Source organism: Cryptomeria japonica, chromosome 9 (genome assembly GCF_030272615.1).
Source record: "Cryptomeria japonica chromosome 9, Sugi_1.0, whole genome shotgun sequence".
In the NCBI taxonomy this organism is placed as follows: domain Eukaryota; kingdom Viridiplantae; phylum Streptophyta; class Pinopsida; order Cupressales; family Cupressaceae; genus Cryptomeria; species Cryptomeria japonica.
Window position 1 is genome coordinate 133,259,666 of NC_081413.1, and position 21,250 is coordinate 133,280,915.

Consider the following 21,250-nt stretch of genomic DNA (forward strand, 5'->3'; position numbering starts at 1 on the left):
ATCTAATTTTAGATACTCACAAAAATCAATACCTGTCAAGTTCATTATAAATCCAAAAAAAAATCATTATAATATTTAATTAGATCATCATGACCATAATTTTTTATATACTTTATATAATCACAATTGTTTTACTAATTAATTTTATATTTTATTACAATCAATCTAATACTTAAAAAATTAATAGAAAGAATAACATCTGAATGTTTTTTAAAACCTTGACAATTACCCACACATACCTTATCTTTCAAAAAAATCCAATCTCCAAATGGTCAAAAGAATTGATTCCTATCATACCAAGAATTTTTATTAACCTGACCAATTGTTATTGACTTATGTCAATGACAATTTTTTTTATATTTCAAGTCTTTGACAACTTTTGGCTAAAATAAAACTGTAAAACTGTGTTTCATTATCTTAAATTTTTTAAGTTGGCAATTTGATGCAATTTTTTAATTAACATATGTACAACTTAAAATTGTTTTTAAAATAATGAAAAAGTTATGATCAGATTCAATGATTCTGTTACAAGGGAAGACCAGTTGAAATTACAATCATTAATTAACTTTGTTCCCTTTATCTTTTTGATTCAATCTTTCTGATCATACTCCATGATCTATGATCAGAATAGTAAGCTAGAATAGATATAATCTTTAACAGTTCAAGAAATATATTTACTTCTGAATTGCTAACTAGTTGCATGGGACCTCCATGGGACCCTGCTGCTAGCATCTGAAAATACAAGTCCATAAGGTATTTTCTACTGCATTGCAAAAAGTTTGGATACATTTGATTTTGGTCCCACTTTTACACCCCACTTTACAAGCATATGAACATCATCAGCGTCAACAAAATCAAAATCCCATCACAAACTGTAACAAGAATGTCCAGAGTTGAACATTAAGTTTTGTAGGCTTCTGCTCCTTCAAAATTGGCCGATGGATGATGATGAGAATACAACTTAGATTGCATTCCACAGAGTTGAAATGGGTACTAAGCAAAGACCCTTATCTCTCAGAACACCACTCTCCCCTTCAATCTTATCTCTTGCAGCTGTTACCACATGGCTGTCTTTGTTCTTGTCCTCATGTCCTTGGAATACCTGAAATCTCTCAGGGAAAAATAACATATCTGGACAAGGGAAAAATTAAAAAAGACTATTCTGAGATCACGATGATCTTACTCTCACCTTAATTCTTTGTTCCAGTGCACTTATATATTTTATGGCTACTCCCACAGTTTCTTCTCTGCACATCTGCACATAACATAAGGAGGAAAGATCCATCTGTCAGTAGACTAAGCAAAGACTAATAAACCAATTTAAAATTACAAAGCAGCCCTCTGTTGTTTTTGAACACATGCACATAAACCATCTGTTATCACAGGCACACTACCATTTGGTATTTCTAATTTGATAATGTGCAAATACAGATTATGTAAAACTTTCTTAACTGGTGCCTCGGGCAAGATGGATTGCAGAAAATCTAGGCGCTTGTTCACTGCATCTGCCTGTCAATATAAAGCAATAGAAGTAAGATGAGATCATTCATGGATACATCATACAATAAAGCAAGCTACAGTTTTATCAGCCACAATAAATTATACAAAGTCTTGGCATAAATTTTCCACAGTCCATGTTGAATAATAGAGATTGTTTCTGGAATGGCTACAGTTTTATCAGCTACAATAAGCTATACCAAACCTTAGTTGGCATAAAATTTTCACAGTCCATGTTGAATAAAGGAGATTGTTTTTGGATTTGCTGCAAATGTTTTTTATCAACGTTTTGGACCATGGATGGCTGAATGTGATTCAAAATGTCAATAAAAAAATATATACAACAAATTCATCTCTATTATTATACCAAGCCTCTCAAGTGTGAGTGAGGCCTTTAATATCATAACAATGGCAGATTGCAGATTGGGTTTCATAAATCCATGCTTTACTGTTGTGTTGTTGGTTTGCATACCTGATCATGAGAGTCACAAACAAGTTTGGAGAAGTCTGAAAAATCCTTGTTTTGTGCTTCATTTTCTGTGAGCCCACTCTGTACATACAACACCAAATATTATGAGCATAATGACTGTAACTTGAATATTCACACAATGAGTTGAGTATGCAATGCAGAAGATGATATCGTTGGCATATTTCATTACCAGGATCTCAGATCTTATTTGAATAGAGTATTAAATTGCATACTATATTATTGTACACATATTACTACATGGATTCCTGGTCCCGTTTGAATATTGGCAGTGTATTTCACAGGGATTTCAGAACCTATTTGAAGAAAGTATAGAAAAGAATGTCATAATATTGTCTGATGTTTAACAAGGATTTCAGATCTAGGAGTAAAGTGAAAAAAATGAATATAATAATTTATTGCCTGCATATTTAACTACTGGGAATCTAAAAAAATGGATATACCACTGCTTACATCAAATGAATCAAAGCAAATGCTATTAGAACTTACTACATTATTTATAAGATACTGCTAGCATCATATGAATAAACATGTCTGCCATGCCAAAAGAAAAATTGATTTGTCAATGTTCTTATAGTTACAGTAAAACAACACCCTCTCAACTGTAAATTGTTTATTATCCAATATCAATTTAGAAAAAACCAGATGAACACTATCATGATGCCCATTCAAGCATTTCATGTAATATCTGATAGGCAACTTAACTACCTTGAAGCTGTGAAGGGGAGAGCTTGCAGTGTCCTCAAGCAAATCCAGATCCTTGTGTTCATCTGACTCCACTCTTCTCCGCTTAGGCTTCCTCACACCAGAAACATCACATTCACTTAAACTTAACTTCAGCCCATTTTGCCCAGCTTCATTGTAAAAATCTTTATGATTCACAACTTCTAAGAGTTGTGCAGGTCCAGAAGATGCATCAGAAGCCATGGAAGAGTCCTCTTCATCCTTGTGCTGAAACCAAGAATACCCATTTTTCCTATTTCTAGCCTCTTCTTCTTCAAAATCAACTAGGCTGTTCTTATAGCTAGAAAACTCGTGTATGGATTGATCCAAGTACATTGTCCATCCAGACTCAGAAATCTCTTCTTGCCTTTCATTTGCCTTCTGTTCTTCACCAGTGTCCTCCATTGCAGGGCTCAAGCTGCACCCGTGTTTAGGCCCAAAAAAATTTTGTTGCTGCATGTTGGCAGGCAAAGAAAGAGCTCTGATCTAGAGAGGCCTTATAACATAAATATATTATCTACTTTCAACTGGGTTTTTTAAGGTCACTTACTGTGTTCAAATGCACAACATATCATGCATGGATGCCTCAGCAGCCTTATATTGGAATTCATGGTGACGTACACATGGACTATGGATTCCAAACAGAGAAAGCATTGATAAGACGGGCTAATCTTACCTTTCCATGCATTAAAAAATCTGTTAAAAACTTAGAACTACTTACACTCTCTTTGCATTCTCTGCAAATTGCTTTCCTTTAACCAGGTCTCCCCCTTACAGACTATATACGGATGACAAATAATAAACACTATGGATTGTGATGGGGTATGAAGCATTAAAGCAGTGCAGCCTTGTTCTGTACTCACTTTGCTTAATCTGATTCTACATCACGAGAATCCTCTCCTTGCAGACTGTCACAATATTTACTGACCTTGCCCCTTAAGCACGTAATATCTCTGCTCAATATTCTTCCTCTGTCACAACCACCATCCTACCTATATAATTAAAAATAGCGATCCATAAGATATAGCCTTGAAGTAATCCAGGTAATCTAGGCCTCCACAAAGCTCAAGGCCCTGCTATCTTTTCCTCAAATGTACCTACTTTGTAATAACACTAAACTCTATATATACCTAATACCAAGACACAATTTCAGGTCCTGATTCAGTAGGGCTGGAAACAAATCCTCACCTCCAGTATACCTATGCCTCTTTTGCTTGAAAGTCCTAGATACCCATTTTGCTTGAAAGTCCTAGATACCCATGATGCTACATTTAAGAGATGTCATTTTCTTCCTGAAGCATGTGCAGAAATTACATCACAAGATAGATCTTTTCAATAATTCTTTGAAAATAATTCCTCTTGTTGACAGTGCACCAAAAAAAAAACCCATTCTTCTAGAGAAAATAGATAGGTTAGTTCACATGGGATCTTAAATCAATGATAGACATTTTGGCTTGAGTCAATATTGTAATAAATTGTTTTTAAGTTGGAATGTGAATCAAATCTAATTAACTCAATATTGATATTGATATAAGATATACTATTGTGAAGTGGGGACAATGAAAAAGGTTAAAAGATAGTTGAGAAGGGAGAGTACTGCCCAGTGGACGTTAGTTTGAGTCAATATGTAATAAAAAAAATTTGACTTCTTTTTTTTTTCTTCAAAAAAATTGGAACGTGAATCAAATTTATTAGATTTAACTGAATATACAGATATAACATTGTAAAGTGGGGTCCATGAAAAAGGCAAAAAAAAATTGAGAAGAGAACTTTTTGTAAATAGAAAAACACTTTATTGTAAATTCCAAAATAGTCAAATGAAAATGGAATAAATCATTTTGTAGTCCACAATAAGGGGGATCGGAATCATGTTTGAGAGTTTGCAATAAGAGTGATCTGTTTCTAGGTCTATAGATGACTTATAAAAGTCAAATAGTATCTCTACGTTTTCAGGTGCAGAGACTCACCAAAAAATGTGTTAAGACCAGCAACCTTTTGGACACCATTAAACTACAGATCTTACATCTATACAAAGAAGATATTCTCTGTTCTAGATAACTACAAGGACTCTTCAAATTCAGGATTTAATGATGTTTTGAAGCTTTTTATCGTTATGTTTTCATTGGTCACACTTATGAACTCGTTGTATGACAATAATAAATTGTATTATAGTTTGATAGCTGTTTAGTCACATACTTTATTATTGTAATTCACAGTCTCCTGTCTCCTGTTTATATTCATGGCTTAATCTTAATATATGAAACTCTATGGAACATTGTTTACCATTTCTAAACTATTCACTTTTACTAAAAGCATATATTCACTTGCAAGGTACAAGAGAGGAAGTTTAGCAGAGTTAGAGCCAATTGGAACGAGTAGAATTAATGGCGAGTCTCGTCCATTTTGTTTGCCACCTGTAAACTGCAGTAGTTGTTCTGATTCTGAACAAAATCACGGATTAGTTTGTTTATTTGTAGGGTCCCTGGGGATGTGGGCACAAATCTCTGTCACAAACTGTATGACTACCATTAAATGTCTCCACATGCTGTCGTATCTGTACTTGGATCTCTTTGAGAAAAAGCTAAATCTTTTCCAGACCCTTTTTTTAAATCACATTAGGGGATTAAACTATTTTTCGTACAACAAGTCAATGATTAATATTTTTTTATAATATGCAACGAAATTCATGATTGTGGATCAATCCGAAAGTCTTGTCCAAATTCTTATTCCCATCCCGAGGGGAATTAGGGCGACTTAAACATTTTTAAATCATATAATTTCGATGTTGGATTCCTTTTCAAAATCCCAACGACTTCCTTTGTCAAACTTGACCTCGACTCCAAATAGAAATGATTGTTCACCATCTCCAAATGGCTTATGTTTTTCCTTTGGACCTTTTATTGAACAAAGCAGTTTATAATAAAAGTAGATTTTCAGAACGAATTGCAGCAGAATAAAAGAAAAGCTACAACTTTTTTTTGAAGTTTGAAATAGATTTGTAAGTTCAATTCATAATTTTTGTTTGTTTGTTGTATAGGTATTCTAACGATTTGATTTCAAAATATATATGGAAAGAATCCAAAGCCTTTAGCCAACTACATTGTCCATATAGGCTCAATTCATAAGTTAATAAGATTTATTTACTAGCAATTGCACTTTAGTATGCAATGGATATGCTAAAGAGGTGTGGAAGATCGATTAGAAAAAAATTGGTCTATTTTTTGCATAAATTTGTGTAGTACATGAGGTCAATTGGTAGGTCATGATGTTGTTTGTACAACAAAGGTCTTAATGGAGAAGTGATAACTTAAAATCAACTATGCATCCACGCACAAGGATCCAATCATAACTAAAACAAAACCTCTGAATGGAGAAGATAATCAAGTTTCTTTACCAGCAAGCTCCTGTTATGTTTGCAATAGGGTGAGAGCGAGGGAGAGGTTGAGATGGGGTTAGAAAGAGGGATATACATGTGTGTGTGTGTGTGTGTGTGTGTGTGTGTGTGTGTGTGTGTGTGTGTGAGAGAGAGAGAGAGAGAGAGAGAGAGAGAGAGAGAGAGAGAGAGAGAGAGAGAGAGATGTGTGTGTGTGTGTGTGTGTGTGTGTGAGTGAGTGAGTGAGAGAGAGAGAGAGAGAGAGAGAGAGAGAGAGAGAGAGAGAGAGAGAGAGAGAGAGAGAGAGTAAATAGTAGAAGAGAGAGGGAGAGATATAGATAAGTAGATAGAGATGGGGGATAAATGAAAGAAGTGATAGGGAGAGATAGATATAGAGGTCCAAAAAGAGGGAGAGAGATGGATGGATATATAGAGAGAGGCATGTCTAGAGATATGAGGGGAGAGAGAAAGATAGATGTAGAGATGAAGATAGAGCAAGAAAGGAAGAGGGGAAAATAGATAGAGAGAGGGAGAGGGAGAGATAGAGATAGAAAAATGGGGGATAGAGAGGGAGAGACAAAAAGGAATATATTAAGAGATCTATAAAGGAAGAGAGAGAGATATAGAGATATATGGAGGGTGAGATAAAGTTAGAGAGATAGAGATATTGAGGGAGGTGGAGAGGAATAGAGATAAAGAGATGAACAAATAGAGAGAACTAGAGATAGATAGATAGAGATGGAGAGAGGGTGAGAGAATTAGGGAGAGAGAGTCATACATTGCAAGAGAAAGATATAGATATAGAGATATACATGAAAAAAAAGGGAGAGAGAGGTCGAGATAATGAGATAGATAGGGGGATAGGGAGGGAATGAGGGAGGAAGAGATGGGAAGAAATATAGAAGAGGGTAAGATAAAGAGAGGTAGGCCTCATGAATGGAGAGAGATGGATATAAAGAGATACACGAGAGAGAGAGAGAGAGAGAGAGAGAGAGAGAGAGAGAGAGAGAGAGAGAGAGAGAGAGAGAGAGATTGTACAAGAGAGATGGAGTGAATAAGATAGAGAGAAGTGGAGATAATTATATATAGGTACATAGGGGGAGATAGATATGTGGAGATAGAGATAGAGGGGGCAAGAGTGAGAGAAAGAAGGTGATAGAGACAAGTAATAGAGAGAAAGGTTTAGAATTTAGAGAGAGGGAGAGATAGAGAGGGGGAAAGATAGAGATAGAGATAGAGATAGGGACGGACAACCATGGAGTGTGTGTATACACAGAGAAAACAAAAGTAGAGAGAGAATATAAAAGAGGGAGTAATGGGGAGAGGGGGAGAGTGATGGATATATAGGCATAGAAAGAGATAGAGATAGAAATAGGGATAGAAATGGGAGAGAAAATAGATATTACTTGTAAATTATAAAGGGGGTGAGAGAGAGGAAGAGATAGAAGGAGAGAAAAAGGGGGAAAGGGAGAAACAAAGATAGAAAGAGGGTGATAATGAGAAAGGGGGAGATATAAAGATAAAAAAGATAAAGATATAGGAAGTTTGTTGGATATTTTGCTACTAGGATATGTTGTTGTCATTGATGTCAACATATTCCCGTGTTCTGATGTTGTAGAGAGTTGTTTGGTGTTCCGGTGATTGCATTGAATTGATCTGGTTGGTTTACCTATTTGGGGTGCTGAAATAATTCATTCCTTATTGGTTTCAATGATCTGAAAGTTTACTTGATCATATAATTTGATCCGGTTTTGAAGTTTAGTCTTTCTATTCAGTGGTTGGCAGATTCTGGTATTTGATCCATTGTGCTCCGGTATGATCATATCTTTGGTTGTGGATTTGGGATAATATTTTTGGTGTTCATGTGTATCTTCATCTTAGATGGTTCATGATTTGGTGCTCCACAAGTCATCTTTCTAGTCCAATTTGTTGTTGTTAAGTGTTCTTGAGAGTTAGCGTGTTGATCGATGAAGATTTGAATAAGTGGTGTTGGTGCAGCTATTGTGGATGGTTCTAACGTGCTTGTTGGTGTTTCCTGATCATGTCCTATTTGTTTTGTTGGTCCACATTGATCCTTCTAATCGGTATTGGTGATTTTGTTGATCCAGTGATATTCTTCGTGTTATGTGGTATTTTTGATGGTGTAACGTGTTGCGGTTGATCTTGGTGAGATTTTCGGTGGTGATGCATGTTTGGAGATTTGGTTTAGGTCCATGCTATGTCGTCTATGGCATTGTATTGGTCTGGTGATTGATTTATGTATCATGTGATGTAATTTTGTAATTAAGGGTTGAGGGTTTGGCCGACTTTGTAGTCAAAGTTGATGAATTGTATAAATAGGTGTTAGATTCATGTAATTTAGGTGTCGATGTGATGTCTACATCATCAGAGAGTGGTGTATGTGTGCATAAGAAAATTTATCCTTCATTATGGTGTATTGAGAAAAGATTGTTGCAAAGCAGACAAATGAGCTTAATCGGAACTGTCATCAAGCATTAGCAGATGCTATTTTTGTAGTTCATGTAATCCAGATTGTAGTTCGATCATTATTGTAAGGTAGTGAACCTTCCCTGAGGGTTGGATCCTTCTGGTTCATTATACTTTGAGTAATGAGCTCTAGGCAGTGTGCCTGAATGCATGTGCATTTCCCATTGTAATATTTACACATACTACTATAGAGTATCATCTTATTGTGGGTAGGTTCCCACCGTGGTTTTTCCCTTATTCAGGTTTTCCATGTCAAAATCTTGGTGTTATGTGTGTTGCTATTATTGTCTTTATCTTTATTCTTGTTGCAGTTGATTGAAATATGAGATTGTGCTTAATTTTCTTAATCTGGTGAAAATTGATTCACCCCCCCTCTCAATTTTCTTTCATTGTTGTTGCCAACAATTGGTATCAGAGCTAGATCCTCCGAAAGAAGATTGACTACTTAAGGAGATCTGGGATGGTAGCTTATGTGTTTAAGAAGGAAAGTTCGAGATTTGATGGAAGAAATTATACTTTTTGGAAGGACAGGATGGAAGTTCATTTGAGGTGTCTTGGAGATGAGTATTGGAAGATTACAAAGAATGTCTACAATGTTCCTCAGAATGGACTGGTTACTACTGTTGAGATCAAGGATGTTGAACATAACATAAGAGCTAAGGAAGCATTGCTAAGTGCCTTGACCGATTCAGAGATGACTAATGTGATGGGCTTGAAGATTGCACATGAGATTTGGAAGAAGCTAGAGACCTTGTATGAAGGAGATGTGCAAGTTAAAGTTGCTAAGTTGCAGAGTTTGAAAGGGAAGTATGAAACATTGAAGATGGGAGAAGATGAAAACATAACATCCTTTATGGCTAAGGTGAATGAGCTTGTCATGAACATCAGATGTGGCGATGGAACTCTTGAAGAAGATGAGATTGTTGCTAAGGTACCAAGATCATTGCTTCCTCCTTACAAGCATAAAGTAGCCACTATTGATGAAATCTGGAGTGTGACTATAGTGATGAGATATGTTGGTTGGAAAGATTGCTACATTTGAGTTGAGTGAATTTGGAGAATCACATGGTAAATCTGAGACTACATTCAAAGCCTTTGTATCCAGGAAGCAGAAGTATGATCAGGGAGAAAGTTCACGTTGGGTATCCAGATATGAAAGAGAAAAGAGAGAGATGGAAGAGAAAGAAAGAGAATTGGATGAGTTTGAATCCCTTATTGCTCAGAGATTGCCTAAGGGAGTCGATAAGTATGATGGAAAGATACCTTTGAAATGTTTCTTTTGTAATAAGATAGGACATTTTGCTTCTAGGTGCTCTGAGAGAATGTCTAGATATGATAAGCATGATAAATTTGAAATGCATGATAGATCTGATAAGTATGATAGATATGAGAAGCATGAAAAGTATGATAAGCTCTATAAGCCCTATGGAAGTACATAAATAAGAAGAGATGTTATTATGTTGTTGATGAAGGTGTGACAAATGAAGAATCAAAGAATGGGAATTCAGAAGACGAGTTTGTATTTATTGCTATCAAGGAAGATGATCCGATACTAATGAATCCTACAAGCTACATAGTTGAGGAGAAAGCTTTGGATGCTAAGATTGAAGAGAAAGATGAATGGGTAATTGACAGTGGTTGTTCACATCATATGACAAGTGATAAAAGTAAATTTGTGAGTATGGAAAGATATGATGGTGGAATAGTGAGATTTGGAGATGATAAAGCTTGTGTGATTGGTGGTAGAGGCTCTATATCTTTAATGGTAAGCATAATACTGATTATGTCTTGTATGTTGAAGGTTTGAAGCATAATCTTTTGAGTGTTGGACAAATGGTTGAAAATGGATATGATTTCCAATTCAAGAATGGTAAATGCAAGATTCTAAATGCCTCTGGTGTAGAGATTGCATCAGGGACTAAGACTAAAGGTAATATCTTTCATTTGAATGATGGTGAGAAAAGTTGTTTGATTGCTTAGATAGATGAAAGTTGGTTGTGGAATATGAGAATGCGTCATGTTAATTTTGATTGCATGGTAAGGATAAGTTCTACTCAATTTGTTAGAGATTTGCCTAAGATTGTAAAGCTTGCTAATCTAGTATGTAAGGAATGTCAGATGGGAAAGCAAACAAGAACTTCATTTAAGAGTAAGTTGTATTGATCTAATGGATTGTTAGATCTAGTGCATACTGACTTATGTGGTCCTACAAGAGTGAGAAGCATGCAAGGTGACAAATATTTCGTGTTGTTGATTGATGATTATTTTAGGATGATGTGGGTTACCTTTTTAAGGGAGAAATTAGAAGCATTGGAGAAATTAAAGATATTCAAAGTCAGGGTGGAGACTGAGACTGGATTGAAGCTAAAGTGCCTGAGATCTGAAAGAGGAGGAGAATTTACATGAGGAGAGTTTGATACATTCTGTGAGAGAAATGAAATTAGAAGATAGTTTTCTGCTCCTAGAATCCCTCAGCAGAGTGGAGTTGTTGAAAGGAAGAACATAACTATTTTGGATGTTTCCAGGACTATGTTGATTGAAGGAAATGTTGCGCAAAATTTTTGGAGGGAAGTTGTTAGCACTGTTATTTACACATTCAACCGGGTGCATATTAAAGGTGATTCTGGTAAGACTCCTTATGAGCTATGGTTTGGTCATATTCCTACAGTTAAATATTTAAGAGTTTTTGGAAGTAAATGTTATATCAAGAGAGATGAGGAAATAGGAAAGTTTGATGCAAGATGTAATGAAGAAATCTTTTTGGGATATTCTACTAATAGCAAGGCCTACTGGTGTTGCAACAAGAGATTGAAAAAGATAGTGGAGAGTGCAAATGTGAAGGTGGATGAATGTCTTGGAAAACAAATCAGAGCATGCGGTTATGATTTTGATGATGAAGATGTTGTTTTTAAGCTTGTGCAGACTCAGATCTTGAAGCAGAATGATCTAGTGGAGATAGTTAATCCAAATATTATTGCTACCAGTGAAGAAGTGCAAGAGCTTGAGAATCAGAACAATCAAAAAACTCTGAGGTATGTAAGATTGAATCATTCAGAAAATTAGATTATTGGTGATAAGAATAAAGGTGTGATGACCAGGAGAAGGACTGTTGCTGGAGAGATATGCTTGATTTCAAAGATTGAGCCTAAAGATGTTGTAGAAGCATGTAAAGATAAGAATTGGATAAAAGCAATGGAAGAAGAGTTCAATCAGATATAGAAGAATAACACTTGGGAGCTTGTTTTGAGACCTAAAGACAAAAATATAATTGGCACTAAGTTGGAGTTCTAGAATAAACTAAATGAAGTTGATGAAGTAGTCAGAAACAAAGCAAGATTGGTATGTAAAGGGTGTTCTCAGATGGAAGGAATTGATTATGAGGAGACTTTTGTTAGAGTTATCTTTTATTAGCTAATAATTATTTATTTAATTATTTCTCTATTATACTCTATGCTTAAGCTAAACTTAGGAATCTTATAATTCTTTAAGGTTTTCTCCTTTAGGGTTTCGAGTATTCTTTTGTAAGGATTCTCTCTTTGTATTTTTTATATAACAACTGTAATTATTGAATTGCATTCTTGTTGCACAATCAATATGACTCCTCTTTTATGGATCCTTGAATTTTGGCCTCCATAGCTTTTTTGCTTCTCTCCTTCTGTGACAGGTTTGCATGCAGGTGATCTTTGGGAGTTGTAGAGTTGATTTTTCTTCAACTCCAATATGGTTTCAGAGCTCCAGATTTGCATGCCCCTATTCTCTTCATGAGATATTTTGGGCCTTGTTCTTCAGATCTGTGTATTCAGGGGTTTGTGTAGTTGCTTTTTTCCATTTCTGGGGGTAGCTGATTTTTTGGTACATTTTGGTGCCAAAAGGACTTCACAATTGGATTCATAAGGCTGATTCCATGAATTTTGATATATAATTTGCTTATTTTTGGTGACAGGGGCATTTGGGGCATGATTTTTTCATTAGCATGCTTTACGAGGCACAAAAAACCATAGGGCCGTACCTGCAAATGCAGCAGAAAATTTTTCGTCAAAAAAATAAATAAATAATAAAAAAAATTTAAACCCTCTTTATGCCCTAAAAGAGGGGTTTTTTTTCTTTTGGCCGTAACTTGGTCATACGGAGGCGTTTTTTGACAAATATTATATCGTCGGAAAGCTCTTTGCAAGCTCTATCTAGATCTGGAGGTTTGAATTTTTTATTTTTCTTTTTTGATGGTGTTTTTTTTTTCTGTCAAAGCCAGAAGTTCTTTTTTGCACTCCAGGAGACATTACTTGAGCATCCGAACTCCGTTTTTCGAACACTTTATATCGTTGGAAAGATTGTTTTGTTTTATTTCCATTCATATAAGTTTTCTTTCCAGATTTTGCTCCAGGTATATTTTATTTAATTTTTTCTTTTTAGCACTTTGGTGAATATCTTGGATGTTTCAAGTCTTGAGATCTCTTTCTTTGAGTAGGATGTCTCATCTTTGGCTGTTCTTTCTATTTCTAGTCCTCTGTCTCTTTTGATCATTGTAAAAAATTATTTATGCAAACACACTGAGATAAAGTGCCACCATGCATTGTATACTTAGGATCTTGCACATCTTGTGCCTTATTGTACATGCACTACTTATAAAGTGCCATGGGGGGTTGATGTTTGCATTTGTTTTCCATCTACCTTTGTCACGTGAGTGTTCCTTCCACAACATTAGCCTCATGATGTGGGTCAAGTGAGTGTTCCTTCCACGACACTAAGCACTTTTCTTTGCACCTTCGATGTTCCTGGTTCTTCATCATGCAGTTCTTGTTGGCCATTCTTTTCAGTGTACCTGTCCCTCTCCCTTTTCAACATTATGGGGAGGTTGGTCCTATTGTTCTAATGCTTCCTTGGTTTGATTGATTAGCTCTTTAGGCTATGGTGTTTCATGCCATATGTATCTCCGAGTTGAGTTGTTTGTCTTTGTTTTCCATCTGATTCGAGTAGTGTCATTTGAGGACACTCGTGCAGATTACAATCTTCTCTACCTAATCATGTTTTATTTCAGTGGAGGTTCTTTAGATTAGCAGTTACTCTTCGACAGTGTTTGCAACTATTTCATGCTTCAGTGGTGTTCTTCATTCTCTTCTTTTTGTTCCAATCTTCCGGATCACTCTTGTTTGGAGGCTTCTCAGTCCTTCACTTGAGCTTTCATCTCTTCTTGGAGAGGATTTTTGTTCCCATGGGGTTTTCTCCTTTTTCTCTACTTTATAGAGATTCTATTGTACTTGGGTACCTCATTAGGCCTAGTTGTCGGGATCCATTTGTTGTTTTCCTGCATTTTTTACATGTTTTTTTAGTCCTTAGTTGTTTTTTAGATACTCCTTAAGCTCATCTTGAGGGGGGTGTTAGAGTTGTGTTTTATTAGCTAATAATTATTTATTTAATTATTAGTCTATTATACTCTATGACTAAGCTAAACCTAGGAATCTTATAATTCTTTAGGGTTTCGAGTATTCTTTTATAAGGATTCTCTCTTTGTATTTTTTATATAACAACTATAATTATTGAATTGCATTCTTGTTGCACAATCAATATGATGACTCCTCTTTTATGGATCCCTGAATTCTGGCCTCCACAGCTTTTTCGCTTCTCTCCTTCTGTGACAGGTTTGCATGCAGGTGATCTTTGGAAGTTGTAGAGTTGATTTTTCCTCAACTCCAATAAATTTTTCTCCAGTGGCTAGAATTGAAGTTGTTAGATTGTTGCTTGCATATATTGCTTATAAGAATTTTAAGGTATATTAGATGGATGTCAAGTTAGCCTTTTTGAATGGAGATTTGGAAGAATAAGTCTACATTGAGCAACCGGATGGATTTTCTTTATCAAATGAAGGAGATATGGTATGCAAATTGAAGAAAGAATTGTATGGATTAAAGCAAGCCCCTAGAGCAAGGTATGCTAGATTGGATAAGTATTTGTTGAAGTTGGGTTTCTGTAAAGGTACTGTTGACAGTAATTTATACTTTAAAGTTGATAATGATAACATTTTGATTGTTGAAGTCTTTGTTGATGATATCATTTTTGGAAGAGATGATGATTTGAGTATGAAGTTTTCTGATGATATGCAAAAGGAATTTGAGATGTCTATGATAGGTGAGATGAAATTTTTCTTAGGATTGCAGATTATTCAGACCGGTAAAGGTATTTTCATTTCTCAATCTAAGTATTGTTAGGCCCAATACAGAAAGCTAATGTACTGAGAGGGGAGGGGTGAATCAGTACTTCAAAACATTTCTTCAACAATATCTTTACTGTTATGCATAAACCGAATAGTGCAGTAACATAATATAAAACTAAAACAAATAGATAACAATCATACATGATTCACTCCATAACACATATATTTTGGTTACGCAGAAACTCTTGGTTAGAGAGAAAAACTGCGGTGGGGATGGCACCCACAACTTCACTACTGTAATAATAAAGGGTGCTTGATTAGAGCTACATGTTTAGCTATTTTTGATAGCTTACCCTGTTAGGAGTAACAAGATCTGTTAGATCTACCTTGCTAAAGGATTTTACAACACTTCATCTAAATGTTGAACCTGGTTAGAGGCTTTACAATTTATAGACTTGATTAGAGTCTTTTACCCTATTAAAGGTTTCTCTTTCAGCTTCACAATATTACAATAAAATCATTACAAATATCTGCAACTTTACATTTGAAATGTTATAGCAGATTCTATGTGCTCAGAATAGATTACCTTGCTTATAGCATACCTCGATAACCCATATAGTAACTCGGTAAACCCTTCTATTTACTCTGTTCTTCGATTGTTCTCTAAAACCCTTCTCGGTGACCTATGTGTCTCTGTAACAATCTTCTTACACTCATGCACACACCTTTAACTCTTAACTCATGCTGTATAAATAGATCTCTTATGACGGTGATCCAATTCATTGCTTCGATCTTGCAAACATGATTTATTGAATGAATAATCATGTAAAATATTTCATTGGTTAGATAACCTCAAAATCATACACAATCTTTAAGTGCAATTTCCAATGTGATAATGATTAGATGTGCCTCGATCTTGTAACACATTTTCATATGCATGTCCAGGTTCAATGAATCTGGTAACACGTTTCACTCGGTGTAAATCAACTCGGTGTGTCTTCTTTGCTACTCGGTAGACATGAAATGATACTTGGTAGACAACTCGGTGTATACTGCATTCTGTGACTGCTTTCTTCTATAACCGACTAGACTGTACATACCGACTAAATATTTCGGTAATAGATAACCGACTAGAGTATATAGTATAACTTTGACATAAAACTAATGGCAATCTGATAAGTAGTAACAATCTCCCCTTTTGACATTAGTTGAGATGTTTGACAAAAACTACTTTCAAAGTTATAACTCAAAAATCTATAGACTTTGCAAAATGACTATACTGACAGTATATACACTAGTCAATAAAATAATATATCAGATATACTCCCCTTGTCGATATACTGTACATAACTTTGATTTTGCATGCTTGGTGATCGGTTCTTGTGTTCGTTGCTTACTGTTTTGTATACTGCTCTTGGATACTCTGCTTACTCTGCTCGGTATACTCCCCCTGTATACTATACTCGAATACTATAACATTCCCTCAATACTGTATCAAAATTGTATCACTCTCCAAATATATTGTATTGCTCCCCCAAGACTATCATATTACTCCCCCTTTTTGACAAACATCAAAACTTAATTTCCATCCGGGGGCGGTAACTGGTCAAAAATAGATTTGTACTTGGTCCGGGCATCGGTAGAGCGACAGAGAGTGCATCCTTTACACTGTCCATTAAAGAATTATGTGCTTGAATATCAGCCAATAGCAATATTAAGCCATCTAGAGTGCTTCCCTCTTGAGTAGTAGATAGGTATGTGGCTCGGTTGATCTGTTCTTGGACTGATGAAAGATGTGGAAGGAATAATGTATGAAGTGTCATTATGTCCATCTTGATCTTGTGTTCTTCATTTCTTAAGTCCAATTGTTGAGCCATGAGCTGTTGAAGTTTTGTATAAAAATTCTGAATTGAATTTGGCTCTGTGGTCAACTTGCTTGAGAGATTGGTGATCTCTTTCTCAATTGCCTCTGTTTTATTCTTAATGTCTTTAATGAATAAAGAAAATGTGCAGAGTTTCTGAAATAAATAATGAATGTGCTTGAGTTGAGGAGTTAACTCAGCAATAAATTTGACAAGTTTAACTTTGCCAATAGCGATAGCTTTTTGTACCTCTTCTATCATTTTGGCAGTGAGCTCTTTGTCTTTCAGCTTGCTCAAATACTCTAATGCATCTACTCCAGATGTTTCTATCTTTGTTAGGAGTTCATCCAGTTGAATGTGGATGGCTGCATTTGTTGATACTGTAGCTTCAGGTACCATATCTATTAGGAGTGCTTTTACCTTCTGAAGTACTTTATTTTTCTTTTGAATGGCCATTTGCTTCTCTTGTTCGGCCTTTGCTTTGCATAGCTCACCAAAATCAATGAGTGCTTGCCCTTTCAATTTTGATATATCAACATTGGGAAACACTATTGGTTTTGACAAATCAAGTTTAAAACTATGCTTCTTCACTTTCTTTTCTTTACCTTTCACCGATGGAATTAAGACAATTTCTTGTGAGGCTTGATTACCCTCGGTAGGTTGCTCGATAGAGGCAACACTTTGATCGGTTCTTTTAGTCTTTGTAGAATCCTTCGGTGTCTCGGTACTTGGTGTCTCAGTTGCAATATTCTCAGTGCCAGAAGGTGCTTGAGATGTTTGCTCTTGAGTAGTACCTTCTCCTATTGTAGATTTGAGACCTTCAGTGCCTTGATCTGTATCCTGAGGAGTTTTGGTTGAGACAGGTTGCTTGACCGGTGGATAAGGCTGAACTTGTTCCAAGACGGATTCACTAGATACAAATTTTGCATATGCAGTGCCTTCTAACATTTCCTGTTCTAGTGCTTCTGTATCCATGACATCTTCATCTATTTGAATGGTGTCAGCAGGGTCTTGTTCGGTAGCATCAGGACCTTGCTCGGTGACATCAGGATCATGCTCGGTGACATCAACAATTTCAACTGTAGCTTGCTCACCGACATCCTTGATTTTGAAGATTTCCTACCACTTTGCTTTTGTCTCATTTTCTACGTCAATATATAGTCCATTCATCAGTTTTAAGGCTCTTTATTTGACAAGAAACTTTGAATTGTAGGTTGTCAGATGTTCCTTTATTTCAGCTACTGACATATCAGGAAAGAGATGGACTAGACTTCTTTCTTTGATTTGTTTCTTTGAGTCCATTGCATACTTCCACCTATTATCAATATGTAGATATAGTTCATTTGGAAGTGACTTAGCTAGTTCCAATGGAGCTAACCGAAACTTTAGAAGTGTGCAGATGACAGCTTCTTCAATTTGTCTCTTTTCATCATTGTTCTTGGTTTCATACTTAACATATCTAAATCCTCCAAATCCACCACATTCTTTCAGATTAGCACAGAAGTTTTCAACACTATGTACATTTACCTTCTTGCTCTTGACAATCTGGAATTTGCTTGCATCCTCTAATTCGGTATCACTAGACTCTTTTGCCAAAATGAGTCTCCGAGTAGATTTCTTGTATGTCTTTGTTACCTTGGGAATAGTAACACTCTTTGTCTTCTTACTCGGTGAGGCTGCAGATGCTCTAGTGTTAGGTCGCTTTACTGGAGGTGGAGTCGGTGAGACTTTTGATGTGTCCTATTTCTTTGTCTTTAACACTTTACCCTTAGGTAATTTAGTGCTCAGTGTTATAGCTGCCTCTTGGGCTTCAGATTCCTCTTCGGTAATGGCAATGGTGCCTTTGATAGGTGTAGAGGAAGAGTCTTCTTTGAATTTCTCAGACAATGCCTTAATCATCTTTGTTTCCTTTCTTGTAGCTTTGGGTACTACAATATTCATCTTTACCTTTTCCTTTACTTCCTCATAGGTACCATACCTTAGCTCGGAAGCATGTCTGGGCAATGTAAGAAATGCATCAATTTATTGTTTTGTGATGTCAAAATCAATCTCGTAACCCATTGGTGACAAAGATTGAGTCCTCGGTTCCACAACATTCACATAACAATAATCGGTGTCAACTTCAAAACATATATCATTTTTGTATTTCTTTACTAGTTGGGGTGGTATCCTATATCTGTTATGCATTTTCTCTTGAAATTTACTGAAGTAATCATCCATGATATCATTGAAATTATCTCCTAACTTCTTAATGAAGTCATTAATCTGATGGGTGATTGGTCGGTGTAGCTCCCAAACAACTTTACCGACTGATGGAAAGAATTTTTCAAAGTAGAAAAACATGCATACCAGTAGTGATCCAAACTTTAGAGTATTAGCCGAGTTATTCTTCTTCGGCTTCCTGATGGTTTTCAGATTTTCAAATAGGTTCTTCAACAATACCTCGCATAGGTCAATTTTCATTCCCTTTTTCACAATTTTGTATGCCAAGTCTACTGCTGCACAGGGAACATTGTTTTCCCTTGCTGATTGGAAGAAACAGTAGCCCATTACTCTAATGGCGAATTTTAATTCTTCATCAGTGACATTATTCAGTTTCAATCCTATGCAATCAGATTTCACTCCAGTTAAACTGATCAATTCCTTCTGTGATATCATCTTCTGGGCTCGGGCATGATCATAGATAGGGTAATCGGTAATTAGATGAATGATTTCCATGGTAATCTTGAATGGTTGCTCTTCTAGCCACATGAAATCATCATGAACTCTGCTTAGAACAAACTTGACCCACTGGGGTTTGAACACACGAGGATAGGTTAGGGCTTCAGTTAATCCCTTAACTTTGATATGCTCATACTTGTTGTTCAATACACCATCGGTACATAGCTCATCATAGGTGTCTCTGATTTCAACATGACCGAGTTCTTCAACAAGACATTTGGTGAAGAATATCACATCTTTGACTAACAACACTCTGTCCGGGATGAGTGAAAAGGTGGTTTTGTGATCTGGTTCAGAAGTGACTTTGGGAGTCAAAGATTATTTCAGTGAGGGCTTCTCTACATTCTTGACAACTATGGGATCTTGGATCTTGGGCGCCATTTGAAGATTTCAGATTAAAAAAACTAACAAAGAGTCCTTAGGGTTTCAGGATTTCAAACGACATACGCTTTATACTTAGCAGATAATGGTAACTAGATACGCTTGGTAAACCAGCTTAACAATGTGTTGAGATTTGATGTAAATACCTTGAATTTGCTTTGTAGGAGGTTTGATTGCCTTTGAATCGCTTGCTCTGCTTTCTTGAAAACTTGGTAAGTGTAAATGACTGCGAAAATGCTTTTAAGTACACAAAATACCTTATCGGGCTCTGTGCGGGTTAGGTCAAAAACATTAAAAGCACTCGGTTCACCTTTAACCAATTTACTCTCCTTTTTTCATTTTAACCGAGTAACCAAACTTCCTTCTTACCGACTTGACAGACTTCCTGTATTCACCGACTTGACAGGTTTCTTGTAAAGTGCTTCAAAGACTTTGATAGAATTTCAAACTTACTATTACATCTTAACTATGCAGATTTTGAATTTAGTACATAATAGAATAGGAACTGTTAAGATTTTAACCTTTAGAGAATGCAATCCCTTCATACATTTACCAATTAATTTGGAATAGGAGCACCTAACTCGGTAGGTAAGGTGCTTTCTTCATTTGACATAATTTCCTTCTTTTTCCAAATAATCTTTAATTTTTCTTTTATTTCCTTAGTGTCTTTTCTAGGTTGATCTCTGCAATCTCTAGCTAAGTGTCCCACTTTGTGACAATGAAAACATGTCATACCAGGATTTCTCCATGATCTTCGGTTGTTCATTCCAAACCTTATAAAGCAGTTAGCACTAATATGTCCATATCTTCCACAACATTCACACCATATTCTTGTATTGTAATCCCATGGTACTGCAGAATACTGTCGATAAGGATCTGTGTGAATTCGGTAACCTCTAGCATTTGCTCGGTGTGCATACCACATAAAGTTCTTTTGCTTAAACCATCACTTCTCGGCACTATGTCCATATCTATTGCAGTTTTTACAAAACCCTTTGAATTTTGCCTTCTGATAATTGTTAACAAACTTTGTCCTATATTGATTAGATGTGTGACCATATTTATTGCAATTGTAACAATAACCATTGGACTTAGTGATATTCAGTTGCTTACCTTTTCTAATTTGACATATGTTGGCAGTGTGACCTTGATTTCCACAGTAGTTGCAAATAGGCTTCTTTCTTTTGATGTTATTCTTGTTTCTAGCTTGCTTTGATGATTCTCCTCTCTCCGTAGTATGAATTCCCTTCTCGGTAGATTCTTTTCCTTTGTAATCGATTCCTACATCTTTTTTGGGTCGTCTTGTCTTCAGTTGCTCATCCAACATCTTTGATGCTTCATAATTCTTCTTTAGTGTTTCTTTGGATTTCTTCTCTGTTTCAAGTTCATCGATTAACTTTGATACTTCAAGTTTCAATGCTTGATTCTCATCATTCTTCAAAATTGCTTCATGATGTGCATAACCTAGTTGATCTGATAGGTTTTGTTGAATTCCAGTCATCCTTGTGATTTCATCATTCTTATCAGATACTAAGACTTCAAGTTGTTGTTTCTCTCTTTCTAGATCTCTT

At 35.8% G+C, this 21,250-nt stretch overlaps 1 protein-coding gene across 1 annotated transcript; it reads right to left on the reverse strand.

Annotated features, from left to right (window-relative positions):
* Window positions 1-542: 542 nt before the first annotated feature.
* Window positions 543-4,104, reverse strand: LOC131063257 (protein SOB FIVE-LIKE 6). Its single transcript, XM_057997045.2, has 5 exons — window positions 2,693-4,104; window positions 1,970-2,047; window positions 1,453-1,509; window positions 1,190-1,255; window positions 543-1,102 (listed from the first exon to the last, which is right to left on the reverse strand). The coding sequence occupies exons 1-5, from the start codon at window positions 3,164-3,166 to the stop codon at window positions 962-964; spliced, it is 816 nt and encodes a 271-aa protein (XP_057853028.2). The 5' UTR covers window positions 3,167-4,104; the 3' UTR covers window positions 543-961.
* Between the last annotated feature and the right edge of the window lie 17,146 nt (window positions 4,105-21,250).